Raw genomic sequence first — 14512 nt, 5'->3', positions numbered from 1 at the left:
CACACACACACACAGGGTCCATCCTGTCCCTTGGACACAGGACCAAGAACCTGCCTCAGTACTCTCGGATAACCACAACCTCTACAGCCTCACAGACCATCGCACCTGAGCATGGTCCTGTCAACCCACAATCCCCGAAGCACACACCCACGGCCATCCCCCTGCCTGGCACACACGTGCATGTGGTGTCACATGGGGCGTACTCAGCGCACCCCCCCCCCCCCCCGCCCAGAAGCAGCCTTGGTACCTTTAGGATCTCAGGTCCCAAAGAACCACACAAACACACCCCAGTCGTGCACATTCTCATGCAGCTCCCAAGACATCAGCTCGCTCACACAGGCCAAGAGAACGCACAGGGACATCACAAGTGCATGCACATGCACTTGGCGCCCCAGTGGGTCTCCGGGGTCCCAAGTGGGCTTTCACAGCCACACCCATGGAATCACCAGATAGATCCCATGTCTCACCCGCCGCCCGCCCCACCTCCCCGGCCTTGAACGCTACGTCCCCATCCAGGCCTCAGCTTAGACTGCAGACAGACCCCCTTCTTTATTTGGGATCCAAGGTCCTAACCCCAGCGCCCTCTCCAATAAATGGCAGCCAAATTCCCATGCTCTGGATGATCACTCCAGATCAGGGCTGGGGTCAGGAGGGCGGGGGTCTGGGCCCAAGGCCACAGCAGGAGGAGCACAGCCAACAGAGGGAATGGCTAGGGCAAGTGCTTGGCCAGCACCCCCAACATCCCAGCTCCCTGCCTAGACCGGCGCTGCGGCTCCTCAGGTCTCCCGGACCCGCCCCAGGAGGCTCGCGTTCTCCTGGCGGAGGGCTCGGTAATCCTCGCGGATCTTCTCCAGGTTGCTGAGGGTCTTTTTCCCCATCTCCGTCTCGATCTAAGGCAAGGCAAATCGCAGACCTTCAGTGTGTGGGGCCCCTGTCTCAGTTCCTGCTTGCCACCCGTCTCCATTAAGGCCACTTGAGGCCCCCTCCTTGCTCCTCCCACCCTCCTCCTGCAACAGCGTGCTGTGCCCTAACGTAGGGCCTTTGCACGTGCCATCTGTTTGCCTAAAGTGTCATGTGCTAACGTGGCAGCATGAGCCACCACATACTCTGGCTGAAGCCTCCGCCGATGGCCAAGGGAGGCAGGTACAAGGCCCTTCCGGCTGGAAGCTGGGGCCCTCTGGCCGCTGGCTGGTGCCAGGTCACACACACAGCTACTAAAGGGCAAGGCTGAGAGTCCAGCCATGGGCTATGTCTGCTCCCACAGCCTCTCTGGGCATAAACCGAGGTGCTGTCCACTGGCTTGCCTTGGTTTCCCCTCCTACCCCCGGGCCTCACCTGCTCCTCAAGATCTCGAACTTCCCGCATGATTGTGCCCGTATCCTCGATGGTCTGGATGAGCTGGCTGCAGTTCTGGGGACGGCAAGAGCAGAAGGCTTGCACCCCCACCACATGCCACCCCGGCCGGCCCCCAGCATCCTTCTCCACTCACCTCGTGCAAGGCAGCTAGATATTTGTATGCCTTCCGAACAGCGTCATCCTTCTTGGCATCCTGACCAGACAGAAGGGACCAGTGGGCTTCCCCCTCGCCCCCCACACATACCACCTCCAGGACCCCAAGTCCACCCTCTCCCACTCCCCTGACTTCCCCCTCCGTGGCTTACAGCAGGGCCCAAGCCGCAGTGTACCTACACGGCTCACACCAGGCCGAGGCCCAAGCCAGCCTGTGAGCAGATAGGCAGGCGGGAGCCTAGCACGCACTGTACCCCCCGACCCAGCCCAGCCAGGCCCTCACCTTGAACACAAGCTCATCGGTCACGGCAAATGTCCGGTCCAGCTTCCCAGACAGGGAGTTGATTTCCTTCTGAAGCTCCTTTGTGTCCGACAAGATCTGGCAGAGAACAGGGCAGCCGTGAGCCCACACTCACACCCAGACAGTGGCTAGAGAGCTCTGCCTTTCAGAGGGCGTGAGGTCCCTGTGTGGCCACGCTACATGCTTCTGCCCCTTGCACGTGTCTGCCTGTCAGCCCCAACCCTCCACGGCCACAGTGATGCACCTTAGTGATCTCTTCCTTCTGCTTCCGGATGTTGCCCACAATCTCCAGGATGCGCTGGGTATAGGCCAGTCGGGACACGTCTCTAGGCAGGGTTTCCAGCTCAGACACCTAGATAGGAACACGGCAGACGCTCTCCTGGGACCCAGTCCCCATCCACTCCAAGCCACTCAGGGCCCCCGCACGGGCCTTACCAGCTGCTTATAGACCTCCTCCTTCCTGCGGGCCTCTTCGGCAGCTGCTCGGACACTCTGGTGCAGCTCCTGGATCTCTGCCAGCCGTCGAGAAGATTCCAGCTGCCAGGACCCCAGGGGCAGAGGGGCAGTGAGCACAGCACAAGGATGGCCCCCTAGGGAGGAACTGAACCCGCCCTACCCACAGCCCAGGGACCTGACAACCTACCTCTCTGCAATCCTGGAGCTTTCGGAGGTGGCGGTACTCAGCCAGGAGAGGGACCCGGTGCTTTTCCCACTGACCCGCCAAGTGGATGACCCGCTGGGCGCTACTCTCTACCACGAGCTGGGGGTGATGCGAGGGGATCCGTGTCACACAGGCTGGACCCCTCCGCCTCTGGCCCTCCCGCCCAGCCCCACTGCCAGCCCCACCTGCAGCTTGGCGAGGTTGGCAGCCCCATCAGGCAGCAGCTCCGCCGCCCGGCTCTTCAAGCGCAGGACCTGCTCACGCTCCGCCACGCTGAGCTCGCTCTGACGACGCTCTGCCTCTACCTGGCACCCCAAGACCCCCGCTGCTGTTGGTGGAGGAGCCCAGCCATACGTCACAGCCCTTTAGCCCCCATTGAGCTTGAGCGCCCCCAGATGACAACACACCCCTCCACGCTCTAGCAGCCCCCTGACCCCTCCTGAGGGTGACAAACACCCACAGGCCCCTCTGATCCCTCTACCTCCACAATGACCCCCTCCCCCTGCCCCGGAAGCCCTGACAAGGCCCACAAGCCCCTGCCCAGACAGACCCATCGCACCCTCACAGATGCTCACACCCCTCCTGATTCTCACAGACACCAACATATCCTGACTGAAGCCCACAGGTGCCCCTAACCCCCACAGCTCCAATGCCCCTGACCCTACGTCCCCCTCTCACCCCCACTGATTCTCCTGAAACCTCAAGAGCCCACAGGTCCCCGAATCCTTCTGACATCAGCAGACTGCCACCAAGCCCTCTCAGCCCCTTTAAGTCCCTCTAGGCCCTTTAGGCCCTGCCAGGATCCAACCCCAGGTGGGCAGCCCCTCCCCCACCCCCATCCCCCACCTGCACAAGGTTGATTCCCAGGGTCTTCATGTTGGCTTCAACCTCTTCGATGTTGCGGTTCACTCCCTCCAGCTGTTCCCGAAGAGACTGCAGCTCCTGCTCTTGGGCTGCCCTCGTGTCCTGGGAGGGACAGGCCAGTGGGGGCGGGGGTGTCAGGCCTGCTAGGCAGGGCAGGAGCCCAGAACCCCCTCCGCTGCTCCACTTACCTGTTCAGGCCGCTGGGAGGGGGCCGGCACATCGCACGCCTGGGCTGCCTGGACCTCGGGCTCCTGGGGGAGTGAGACGGGGGTATCCTGGCTGTCAGAGAAGGCCCTGCCCCTCCCAGCCCAGCCTCAGCAGCCCCTCCGAGCGCCATACTCCTGTCCTCTCAAAAGCTGACGGCTGTCAGAGCAGGTTTATGGGACCCAGACACTCTGAGACCACAGGCTGGAGTTCTTGCTCATGAAGAAACCTTCCAGACCCCGATACGAGAAGGATGACGGCCCCTCTAGGTCAAGGAGCAAAGACGTGTCCAAGGAAACTGTCCGGAGAAGCTGGGGTTTGCACAAAGCACCCCTACACCCTGCCATGGTTTCCACCCCTCCCCCCTTTCTCCACGGAAGCTCTTGAGAAGCCAGGGGACCCCCAGCGCACAGAGGGCATACCCAGTGGGGACACAGGAACCTGTGTTGATAAAGTATGTCGTCTGCACAGACAGCGACCCTGCAAGCCTGCCTCGGCCCTGCCAGCCCGCCCGGGGCCACTCAGACCCACTCACCGGATGGAAGGTGAACTTCTCTGAGTGGGTGAAACGGGATCCCTTGGGAGCACCAGTCCTGGCCCCCGCACCCCAGGCCTGCAGCAGCTCTCCCAGGTCTCGGGCTTGCGCGGGAGCCCCTGGTCGGCCCCAGGTCTGGCGGAGATGCTCAGCCAGGTGCTTCTGCAGCCGCTGTCGCTGGGCCCGTGTATCCTCCTGGACACAGAAGGCAGCGCAGATGGGAGGCTGTCGAGGCCAGCTGGGCACCCGAGGTCCTGCCTCCTCCAGTGAGCCGCCTGACAAAGGGCTACCACCCAGTTGCCTCTCCCACCGAGGGGGCCCAGTCCTCCCCTCTCGGGACGCACCAGGTCTGGGAGGTCCCCAAGGACAGGGTCCCCCCTCCCAGCCATGTTTCTCTCCACCCATTTGCTCCCCATACAGGAGGGCAGCTGAGGGAAGGGAGAGAGGCAGCAAATCAGCAACCTCCAAATCAGAGGTTGATGGGGCAAGGCTACATGGGGACAGAGCAGAGAGAGAGTCAGAGGTGCTGGGCAAAGAAGCGGTGGAAGCAGAGTAGGAGAGAGAGAGAAAGAGAGAGAATGAACAGAAGCAGTTTCTAGACAACTGGGGAAATCTGATTACGAACACAGTGATGGATGGTATTAAGGTGTTAATGTTATCAGGTGTGAAAATGACCCAGGGGTTACCTTAAAAAGTGGATACCCTTATGAGTTAAGAGATGTATACTTCAGTATGTACAGTCAAAATGGCATGTATACTGGGAATTGCCTTAAAATAATACTGAAAAAAAGAACAACTCGGGGAGAACAGATGAAGAAAGATTGGTGAAAGGCTCATAGTTGAAGGCGGATGAGGGGCACCTAGGATTCATTAGAATATTCTGTGTCTGAAAATGTCTATGCGTTTTAAAAAGATAAACATCAAAAAAAATAATTAATTAATTAAAAAGACAGAAGTCAAGATGGAAGAAATGGCAGCGGGGAACACAGGGGCAGGTGGAAAGTGAGTGCCAGAGGTAAACAGAAGGGAAGGGGAGAGACAGTCTGGAAATGAGGAGACAGACAGAGGAGCAAGAACAGAGGGACAGCAACACCACAGAACGAGAACGACAGTGACCAGAAGAGCCAGCACAGAGACCTAGGGACAGAAAAAATGAGCACGGGGGACATTGGCAGAGACAGAGAAGGAACGAGAGACTCAGGGGCAGGAAGAAGGTAATAGAAACAGGAAGGAGGGGGGCAAACCCTGACCTCTCTGGTGGCTAAGAACATGCCGGTTGTTCGGTGGAGCGTTAGCCTGAGGGGAAGGCACTATCACCCCCGCCCAAGTCTCAGAACTGGAAACCGAGGCTCTGGGGAGGGGAAAGGAGAGTGACCAGTCTGAGGTTCCCAGTCCTTTGGACCTCGGTGTTCTCTCAGGGGAAGAGCCAGTTAGGCGCATGCAGAGGGGAGGTGATGAGGGACCAAGTGGGGAAAGGAGGGCACAGAGGACCAGGGGATGCTGAGATGGGAGCAGTAGGAAGCAGCCATGAGCAGGGGCCTTGGAAGTAGGGAGCCGAGCTTCAGGCTGTACCTGGGTGGGGTGGCGGGGGGCCCGGTGGACCCAGTCCTCATCTCCAGGGCGGTCCTGGCCCGTGTGCTGGCAGAGCTGGATGGCATGGCTTTCGAGGAGTGAGGCCACCCTCCCGGCAGGCTGGGGCACCTGGGTGGGGGCTGGTAGCAGCAGAGGACTTGCCTGGAATTCCCGGGGCTCTGGAGGCAAGAACAGAGTCAGCTAGCCCTCCCGCTGGGCCCAGGGCGCCAGGCCTACCACGTCCATCCTTCTCCTGAGCCCCTCCCCACAACCTCAGGCTTACCTCCTCTGGAACTCAACTCAGGCAGGACCAGCCTGGTGGTGTGGAAAGGCTTCTGGGAGGCGGAGCCCTAGGGAGGAGAGCAGAATCAGAGCCTCCATGAGGAACTGTGGTGGGGGCCACTGGTGGGAGGGGGGCCAAACACCTGAGCGCCCAGATGGGGCCAAGGTGAGGACAGGCAACATCGATGGGAGTTGGTGGGTCCCACCTGGAAGTGCTGTAGCTTGGGAGTGCGGAGGAGGGGTGGGACCCAGGGCAGGGCCAGCTGGTCCCGGATCTGGCTCCCGATGGCCCGGAGAAGGATAGCTGAGTCCCCTGTGGAAGAGTGGGGAAGGAGCATCCATCAGATGACAAGGCCATAACGCCAAAAATATAAACCCTGGGAAAGAAGCCACTGTTCCCGGACCACCCCCCCCATAGATGCATATCTAGCTAGCTAGCCTTCTCACCCTAGGCCATTCAACAAGCAGTTACGGAGCACCTACTGCATACCAGTCACTGTTCTAGACTCTTGGGATACTTCAGTGAACAAACTGAGAAGTACCCCTGCCCTCACAGAGCTGGCATGCTGGTAGAGGAGAACATGATTCAGGTCAAAAGTACAAGACAGAAAGCTGTCAGGTGATGATCTGAGAGGAGGGTAAAGATCACTGAGAGGGGCACGCAATTTTAAACAAGGCAGTCTAAGGAAGGCCTCCCCGAGGTGATCACAAGAAAAGAGCCTCTAAAAGGTAAGAGGGTGAACCAGGAAGATATCTAGGGGAAGAATAATTTGGCAAATACAAAGGCCCCGAGGCAGGAGCACACCTGGAGGGTCAGAGAAGCACCAAGGAGGCTGGTGTGGCTGGAGTGGTAGGGAGGGGAGTGAGCGAGAAGGAGGAGGAGGAGGAGAGGCCGAGGTCCCTCCCAGCACCAACTTCCCACCTGGGGCAGCCCAAGCCCAGGACCCTCTCCCCCTGCCCTAACTCCCCTCCCCCAGCCCCAATCCTCCCCTGCCCCCCAGCTCTCCCAAAGATACATGCCCCACCCCACCCCCAGTCAACCTTTTTACCACCTCCACCTCTCTCAGGCCCCTACGACACCCAGCAACACCACGCTGTCCTTCACCGACACCATGCCCTGGGCAGACCATACCTGCAGGCTGATCTGCATCCTCGGAGGCATCAGAGGGCAGACGCTCAGCCAAGAAGAGAAGCAGGTCCCGGAGATCAGGCTCACTGGGGTAGAGGAAGTTCTGATAGCCAAGCTCCAAGGGATAGCCCAGGTCCTAGAGGTTGGGGAGGTAGCCTCTATCAGTCAGACAGGCAGAATTCCTCTGTCCCAGGAGCCCTGGGCCTGGACCACAAAGGCTCCCACTCTCTCACCAACCACCACCCTCTCAACTTCACCTTGGCTCCCCAAAGGCCTTCAGGCCTCTGCGGGGGACAGGGGTGGGAATCACAGAGTGATTATAGTCAATGCTACAGAGAGCAAGAAGTAAGAAAGGCTCTGGCCTTTCTAACTAGGACCCCAAATCCACACGTCACAGAGGAGAAGACAAGTATTTCTGAATCCCTGAAAAGAAACAAAAATTTTAAAGAATATAATTACCAAAGTCACAAAAGTGATGACAAGCTAGAAAAAAATGTATATGGAGTTCACATCACAAGCAAAGAGTAAATCTACCTATCCTATAAAGAGTGTCTAAAATCAAACAAGCAGAAAAGACCAGCAATGCAAGAGAAAAGTCGGCAAAAGATAGGAAGAGGCAGCTCACAGAAAAAGAAATGAAAATGGCCCTTCAACCTAGGCAAATATGCCCAACCTTGCTGCAGACTGAAAGCACACAGAGAGATCTCACACACACACATCACTGATCCAGGACACTGCGACAATCCGTCCTCCGGGTGCGTGCTGGGAGGGAGATACCATCGCTAGGGCAGCGTTCCTGCCCAAAACCTGAATCCGCTCATTAGAAAACACTCCGACCAACTCAAGGGGTAAGCCAGTCCAGGCCAACAGCCAGCCTGGGCTCTTCAAAAACATTTGTCATTACAAAAGAAACGTAGAAACAAAAACCAAGGAGGACTGTTGACTACGCAAGATAGAGAAGTAACAGTGAAACAAAATGTAGGGTCCTTGATTAGATATACTCCCCAGTTAAAACAAAACAAAACAAACAAACAAACAGCAACAGAGACATTTTGGGGACAGCTGGGGAAATTCCACCAGGCACTGGATATGAGATACTGTTGTTCTAACATATTACTATCAATTGTTAAATATATACTATCAATATTAAATTTCAGGGATGTGATCACGATACTGTGGTTATGCTGGCAAATGTCCTACTTAGGAGAGGTGTGATGAAAATTGTAGGTGGGGGGTATCCTGCTGTCGGCCACTTTCAAATGGTTCGGCAAAGAAGTGTAAGTGTGTGTGTGTGTGTGTGTGTCTGTGTGTCTGTGTGTATGTGTGTCTATGTATCCATATACAGAGAAAAGAATGGAGCACAAAGCTAACAAACTTTTGTCCAAGTACAAAGCTGGGGAGAAACATGATACTGAGATATCATTCCTCACCTACTGAAGGGGCACAAATCAGTGGGCCAGGCTATGGAGAAGCAGGTGCTCTCCCCAGCGCTGCTGGTGGGAAGGCAGAAATGAAACAAAGCCAGGTGAGGGCAACTGGGCAAAATGGGCCAAAAATAACATCTGCTTTTACTCTTCCACCTCGCTAAGCCTGCTTTGAGGAGCTGACCATGAAGCCATGCCCCGAACAATTCAAAAGGACAGATGCACAAGGTTCCTCTTTACAGCATTATTTGCAAAATACTGGAAACGCCCTAAATGTCTAAGCATTTAATACATTAAATGCCGTTTTGGGGGGGATTTAAAAAAAAGGTAAGGAGAAAAGAGTCTTCCTCCTCTGTATGAAGAAGACTCTGATTATCTACCTTCTAATTCTTTTTTTTTAAGATTTTATTTATTTAAAAAAAGATTTTATTTATGTATTTGACAGAGAGAGAGAGAGAGCGCGCCCACCGGCAGGCAGAATGGCAGGCAGAGGGAGAGGGAGAAGCAGGCTCTCTGCTGAGCAGGGAGCCTGACACAGGGCTCCATCCCAGGACCCAGGGATCATGACCTGAGCCGAAGGCAGACACTCAACCGACTGAGCCACCCAAGTGCTCCCTCCCTTTTGATTCTTACAGTGCTATCAGATGCTGCTTTCTTCTACCACTTCTGAGATACAGCATCTCCTCCTCCAGCACCCGTAAAAGATGAATACCAGTGACAATGATAATGGTGGATACTGTGTCAAGCCCTCTATTTTCCATGCTTCGATTCCTTAAACCAAACGCGGGAATGGGTAGCTAGTCTTTATTTTCCCTTGTTTTACAGATTTCCCATAAATTAAAATGACCAACTCTACCACAGTGCTGTGATTTCCGAATTACCCTCAAAAGGCTGCGGGTTCACTGCCCTCACCTCCTCTTCCTCCGCGTGACAGACTTTATTAATTTACGACAGAGTGTGGGTCCCTTAGGGAGCCTTTTCTCGACAGAACAGCCAAGGTAACGAAAAACAAAAAAGTTGCTAAAGAAGAAATACAAGGGGTGCCTGGGTGGCTCAGTGGGTTAAAGCCTCTGCCTTCAGCTCAGGTCCCAGGGTCCTGGAATTGAGCCCAGCATCGGGCTCTCTGCTCAGCAGGGAGCCTGCTTCCCCCTCTCTCTCTGCCTGCCTCTTGGCCTACTTGTGATCTCTGTCTGTCAAAGAAATAAATAAAATCTTTAAAAAAAGAAGAAGAAGAAGAAGAAGAAATACAAATGGGCAAAGCCCTGAAAAGGGAAGGGCTCTGCAAAGAAACCTCGGGAGTTCCCAAATGACCTCGGGCCGACCCTTCTGATAGAAGACGGCCTTTCTCCCTGGCTCCAAACCAGGAAGCAGATTTCTGGTTTTGCTTTTTGCCTTCCAGACTCTGCAGAGTATGCAGATGTGCTCCCTGGAGCAGAACAAGCAGGAAACGCAGCAGAATATGGAAGACCGTGAAGAGGAAGGATACGATGTCCAACCGTAGTCAACACAATGCTCCAAGGGGATCTATCTGTGTGATACAAGGGTTTTTAGACTATTTCAGAGAAATAGGTTCTTGCCTTGCTTCGTGGCTCGTACATACCCTAGATGGTTACTATGTTAGGTGGATGGGACTTTTGCTATGTGTCATGAATCATTGCTTACAACCAGAAACTGGGCAATCAAAATCTACTAAAGCAAGAAAAAAGATAGAAAGGAGAAAAGTGGGCGGGGGGGGATAAGTATATTCACATTTGCTTGTATCTGCATTAAAAAAACAAAAAGCAAAAACCTAGAAAGACACACAGAGACCAGTTAAAGTGAACGGTTTGGAGCGTGAGACGGCGAGATACCACGTTCCTTCCATCACACCCTGGAGATCTCTCTTACCCTTTCAGTGGTTAACCACCTTTTACCTAATTAACAGTTCTTTGTATTAAAATGTCCCTGCTCAAATTACGCCTGGGGTTTTGGTCTCCAGACTGGACCCTGACTAATAAAATGACCTACTCGAAACAAAAGGGACTTAGAGGGGTCCTGGGTGGCTCGGTGGGTTAAAACCTCTGCCTTCGGCTCAGGTCATGATTCCAGGGTCCTGGGATAGAGCCCCCCATCAGGCTCCCTGCTCTGCGGGAAGCCTGCTTCTCCCTCTCCCACTCTCCCTGCTTGTGTTCCCTCTCTTGCTGTGTCTCTCTGTCAAATAAATAAATAAGACCTTTAAAATAAAATAAAAAGGGACTTAGTGGCTTTGGTGTGAGAAGATTGGGAATGAAATTCAGCCCAGGCCACTGACTGGCTAAGGTCTTAGACCGATTACTGAACTGCCCGGAAGCTCAGTTTCCTAGCTGTAAAATGGGGTTCCCTACATTCCTGCTTTAAGAGCTCATAGGCCCCATCAGGGTTCTGCATGAGGCCTGAGAAACAGGCCCAGAAAGAAAGCTTGATTCTCAGAGTTGCCGTTGGTCTGGAGCTCCACAGACTCTGAAAGTAGACTTCCCAGACTCAAATCCAAGGTTTGCCTCTGACCCACTGTGTGACCTCGGGCAAATCATTTAAGTTCCCTGTGCTCTACTTTCCTCCTCTTGAAAAAAAAAAAAGAAGGGGGATGGATACTGACAGTACCTACTTGAGAAAGTTGTCAGGAGAACAAAGGAATATCATACCATGTTACCACAGCGCCCAGCCCAGGGTAGACACTCAGAAAACATCTTTATTATCTGCCTATGTGTGTGGATTAGGTCACAACAGGAGGATTTATGTCAGAGGGTCACCATCACAAGAGTATGAAAACCACCGGCTTTCGAGCGACTTTACTTTGGTTTTTTTCCGACACCTGCAATCAAAGAGTTGTGATTGATACAGAAACTCATTCCAGGAGTCAGGTGTGTGAAGTGACAGACACCAAAATATGGAGGTGGCTGAGTGGCAGAAAGTGCTGGGTGTGGGGCATGTGAAGAGGTGGACAACAGAAGAACCTGAAAACCCCTGAGAGCCAGGCGAACTTGAGAGCTAAGGGATGGGCAGGGCTCTTTGGCCTCCTGGAAAGAGATAGAAACTGCATAAGCAAGGTCCAAATTCAAGAAACCTGACTACCCTGTCCCCAGGGCCGGGGCAGGGGGAGCTAAAGGAAATTTTCACTGTATTTACTCTACTCTCCCTCTGCCACCATATCCTAGGTCTGTTGGCCAAGTTCACGTTCATCATGTAGCCAGAGGTGGCTAGAATGCAAGCCACCAGATCAGGCCTCTCTCAGAACCATAACACCACTTACACAGAGCTCTAGCCCACTTTTTCTATATGCACTGAGTTTTACTCCTCCTAGCAATCCTAGGTGGGAGGTGCGACTCTCACACAGGTTTGACATGTGAGGAGATGGACCCAAAGAGGTTAAGAGACTGACCCTACATCACAGAGCAAGCATGCCAGGAGAAATGACATTACGCAGAGGGCTTAAACATAGTAACTGGGCACAGATCTGTACTGGGGAGGTATGACAGTTTCACCACACGGCACTTTACCTGAGAGACAGGTTGGGAATTATTCTCAGGAGAGGCAGGGCCACGAGGGAGAATGCAGTAGAGACACAGTTCTACTTAACCAGCATACCTTCCTTCAGGTAACCCTCTGACCCCCCAACTCCCAAGCGATCCTGCAGGAGCAGCCAGTCACAGTGTCCTACGGGGATGACCATGTGATCCATGTGAGGCCGATCAGAGCACATAGTGATTAACTGAGGAGAGAGCCTGTGACCCAAGTTAAGCCTTTTCCTGGAGCTCCTAAATGGATACCATAGTGGGGGAAAATTCTAGCACTACCTTAGTGGTGCTAAGCTTAAAATGTGGGAGCCAGGGCCAGCCCAGGCTCAAACTAGATCAGCTCATATAATGCTCCTAATAACTCTACTTTTATCACCTCAGTTTCAGAAATAAGGAAACCGAGGCCCAGAAAGGTCAGGGTCACACAGTTAGTAGTGAAGGTCTGAGCTACTCAGGCGGTCTGACCACAGAGCCAGAGTCCTTAACCACTAATGAATGCTCAGCCACAAGAGGAGGTGGCAGAGAGGAAAGCCGACCATTTCAAAGGAGCTCGGGGACTTTGTGAAGGAGGAAGGAAGAGGCCATGTGTACTGGGAGAAGGGCACTCACCATGCAGGCCTGAGCCAGGCTCATAGCCAGGCGGAACCGGGCAGACATGGCCAGAGGGAGCAGGGGGCTGAGGCCGGAGCCCACGGCAGGGTTGATGACGCGCAGGCAGCGGACCACAGCTTCTACAACCAACTCCGTGGTGAAGGCTCGTAGTGTCTGCACATCTGGAGGGACTGCCCTGAAAAAGAAGAGGGCAGGCTGGAAGCAGGCCAGGCAAAAGGGATCAGGCTGGGCCCTGCTGCCTTATGGAAGCTTTAGTATTGGGGTGGGAGTGGGGCGGGGGAGGGATGGTTGCAGTTCAGACAGGTCCTGGGTGTTGGTGACTTCAACTTCCATTTGGAAAACTAAGAACTGGGGAAGTCCTTAGGTCCTAATGGTGGACGTAAGGGATCTGAATTAAAAAAAAAAAAAACTCAAATTGCCATATCCTTAAAAGTCTCAAAGTTCTGGGGTCTGGGAAGGGCAAGGGACCCAGGTGGCATGCCCTCTGTGTTTCTGGATCCCCAGGTATCATGCTCCCTGCACGTCAGGGGCCCCTAGATATTGAGCTGCTAGGGTTTTAAGACTAGATATCTCAAGGCTCAGGTTTGCAGGAGTTCCAAATGTCAGGGTCCTTAGATGTCAAGATCCCCGAATATCAAGACCTTCTAGTTTCAAGAAATCCAGAAATCAGGCTCCCTAGATGTTGGCATCCTCGGTTCTTAGGGTCCTTGAATGCAGAAGTCCTTGTGTGTCAGGGTGACTAAGTGTTGAGGCCGCCAGATTTTAAGTTCTGGGGATTTTAAAAGCCCAGGTGTTGGGAAACAGAGTTTGAAGGTTCCCAAGTATCCAGTCCCAGGGTTTCTGAGTGCCAGCGTCCTGGGTGTTTAAATTCCCTGGTTCTCAAGATGGCTTAGATTTTCTTAATACCAGAATCCCAGAGTATTGATGTCAAGAACTACATACTTCAGGATCCTGGGTGTTGAGGATCCAAGGTTTTAAGCTCTGGAGATGTCTGGGTCCTGGAATTTGGGGTTTACCAAGTGTTGGGGGCAAAGGGTTTCTTTGGGAGCTCCCTGCTGTCAGAGTGCGTGCATGCGTGTGTGTGTGTCTGTGTAAGGAGGGGGTGTCTTAGGGTCCTGGAAGTTGGAGCCCCAGATGTCAGGGTCTGGGGTTTTAAGGTTCCCGGGTGACTGGGTCCAGAGTTTTGGAGTCCCGGATGTGGGCATTCCGGGGTGGGCGGGGGCTGTGTCCTTACGTGCCGGCCTGGCGCAGGGAATGGATGAGGATTCGGTCCGCCTCCTCCATGGTGGAGCGGTGTTCGAGTCTGGAGTCGGGTCCAGGGCCGGGTCCGAGCAAGAGAGGCGCAGTTGAAACCCCGTTCCGCACTCGCGGTCCAAGGAGTGTCACAGGCTGCGCGGGGAGAGCCGGGATGTGTAGTTCGAAGGACAAGTGTGGCGCACGCCGGATGCCTGGCGGCGTCCTGGTGCGAAGGTGCGTCTGCAGGCTTGGGCGTGCAATGGCTGCTGGGAGTTGTAGTTCTTCCGCTTGCAGTCCGGTGGGGTTCTTCCAAGGGGGCAATTAAGTGTATTTTGAGCGCGTGAGCGAGCGAGCGAGCGAGCGAGAGCGCGCACATCTCTGTGTGTGTGCGCCTGTCTATGCGCGTGAGCGCGCGCGCAATGGTAAAAAAGGGACCGGAGGGGAGAGAGGCTTCCTGACTCGTTCATTTAAGGCGGCATTCATCTTCCATATCGTAAAAGTGTATAAGTTAAGGGCAAGGGCTTTAGCATAAAGCGGCTACAATTGCGTCTCAACATTTTAGCTCACGTGTTTAGCTCAACTAGCTAAAGGTGCAACCATGGGCAGGTTATATAATTTGCCTGTGTCTTAGTTTCCTCATCTGTAAGGAT

At 54.2% G+C, this 14512-nt stretch overlaps 1 protein-coding gene across 1 annotated transcript; it reads right to left on the bottom strand.

The window, feature by feature from the left end:
• Positions 1–763: 763 nt before the first annotated feature.
• On the bottom strand, positions 764–14061 carry CCDC22 (coiled-coil domain containing 22). Its single transcript, XM_032842911.1, has 17 exons — positions 13861–14061; positions 12624–12801; positions 7061–7193; positions 6135–6241; positions 5930–5996; positions 5647–5825; positions 4075–4269; positions 3524–3586; positions 3318–3437; positions 2657–2776; positions 2454–2570; positions 2246–2347; positions 2055–2162; positions 1793–1888; positions 1490–1549; positions 1336–1410; positions 764–890 (listed from the first exon to the last, which is right to left on the bottom strand). Exons 1-17 carry the CDS (start codon positions 13908–13910, stop codon positions 777–779), a joined length of 1884 nt encoding a protein of 627 aa, XP_032698802.1. The 5' UTR covers positions 13911–14061; the 3' UTR covers positions 764–776.
• Positions 14062–14512: the final 451 nt, after the last annotated feature.

This window comes from Lontra canadensis, unplaced genomic scaffold (genome assembly GCF_010015895.1).
Source record: "Lontra canadensis isolate GAN:19392208 unplaced genomic scaffold, GSC_riverotter_1.0 scaffold134, whole genome shotgun sequence".
Taxonomy (NCBI): domain Eukaryota; kingdom Metazoa; phylum Chordata; class Mammalia; order Carnivora; family Mustelidae; genus Lontra; species Lontra canadensis.
Note: the sequence above shows the minus strand (reverse complement) of the source record. Positions and strands in the feature narration are given on the sequence as shown.

Coding starts and splice junctions, on each gene's coding strand:
- CCDC22 (XM_032842911.1), bottom strand. CDS start 13,910: ATGGAGGAGGCGGACCGAATCCTCATCCATTCCCTGCGCCAGGCCGGC. Junction 12,802..13,860: donor TCCCTGCGCCAGGCCGGCAC/GTAAGGACACAG, acceptor CTTCTTTTTCAG/GGCAGTCCCTCCAGATGTGC. Junction 5,997..6,134: donor CCAAGCTACAGCACTTCCAG/GTGGGACCCACC, acceptor TCTCCTCCCTAG/GGCTCCGCCTCCCAGAAGCC.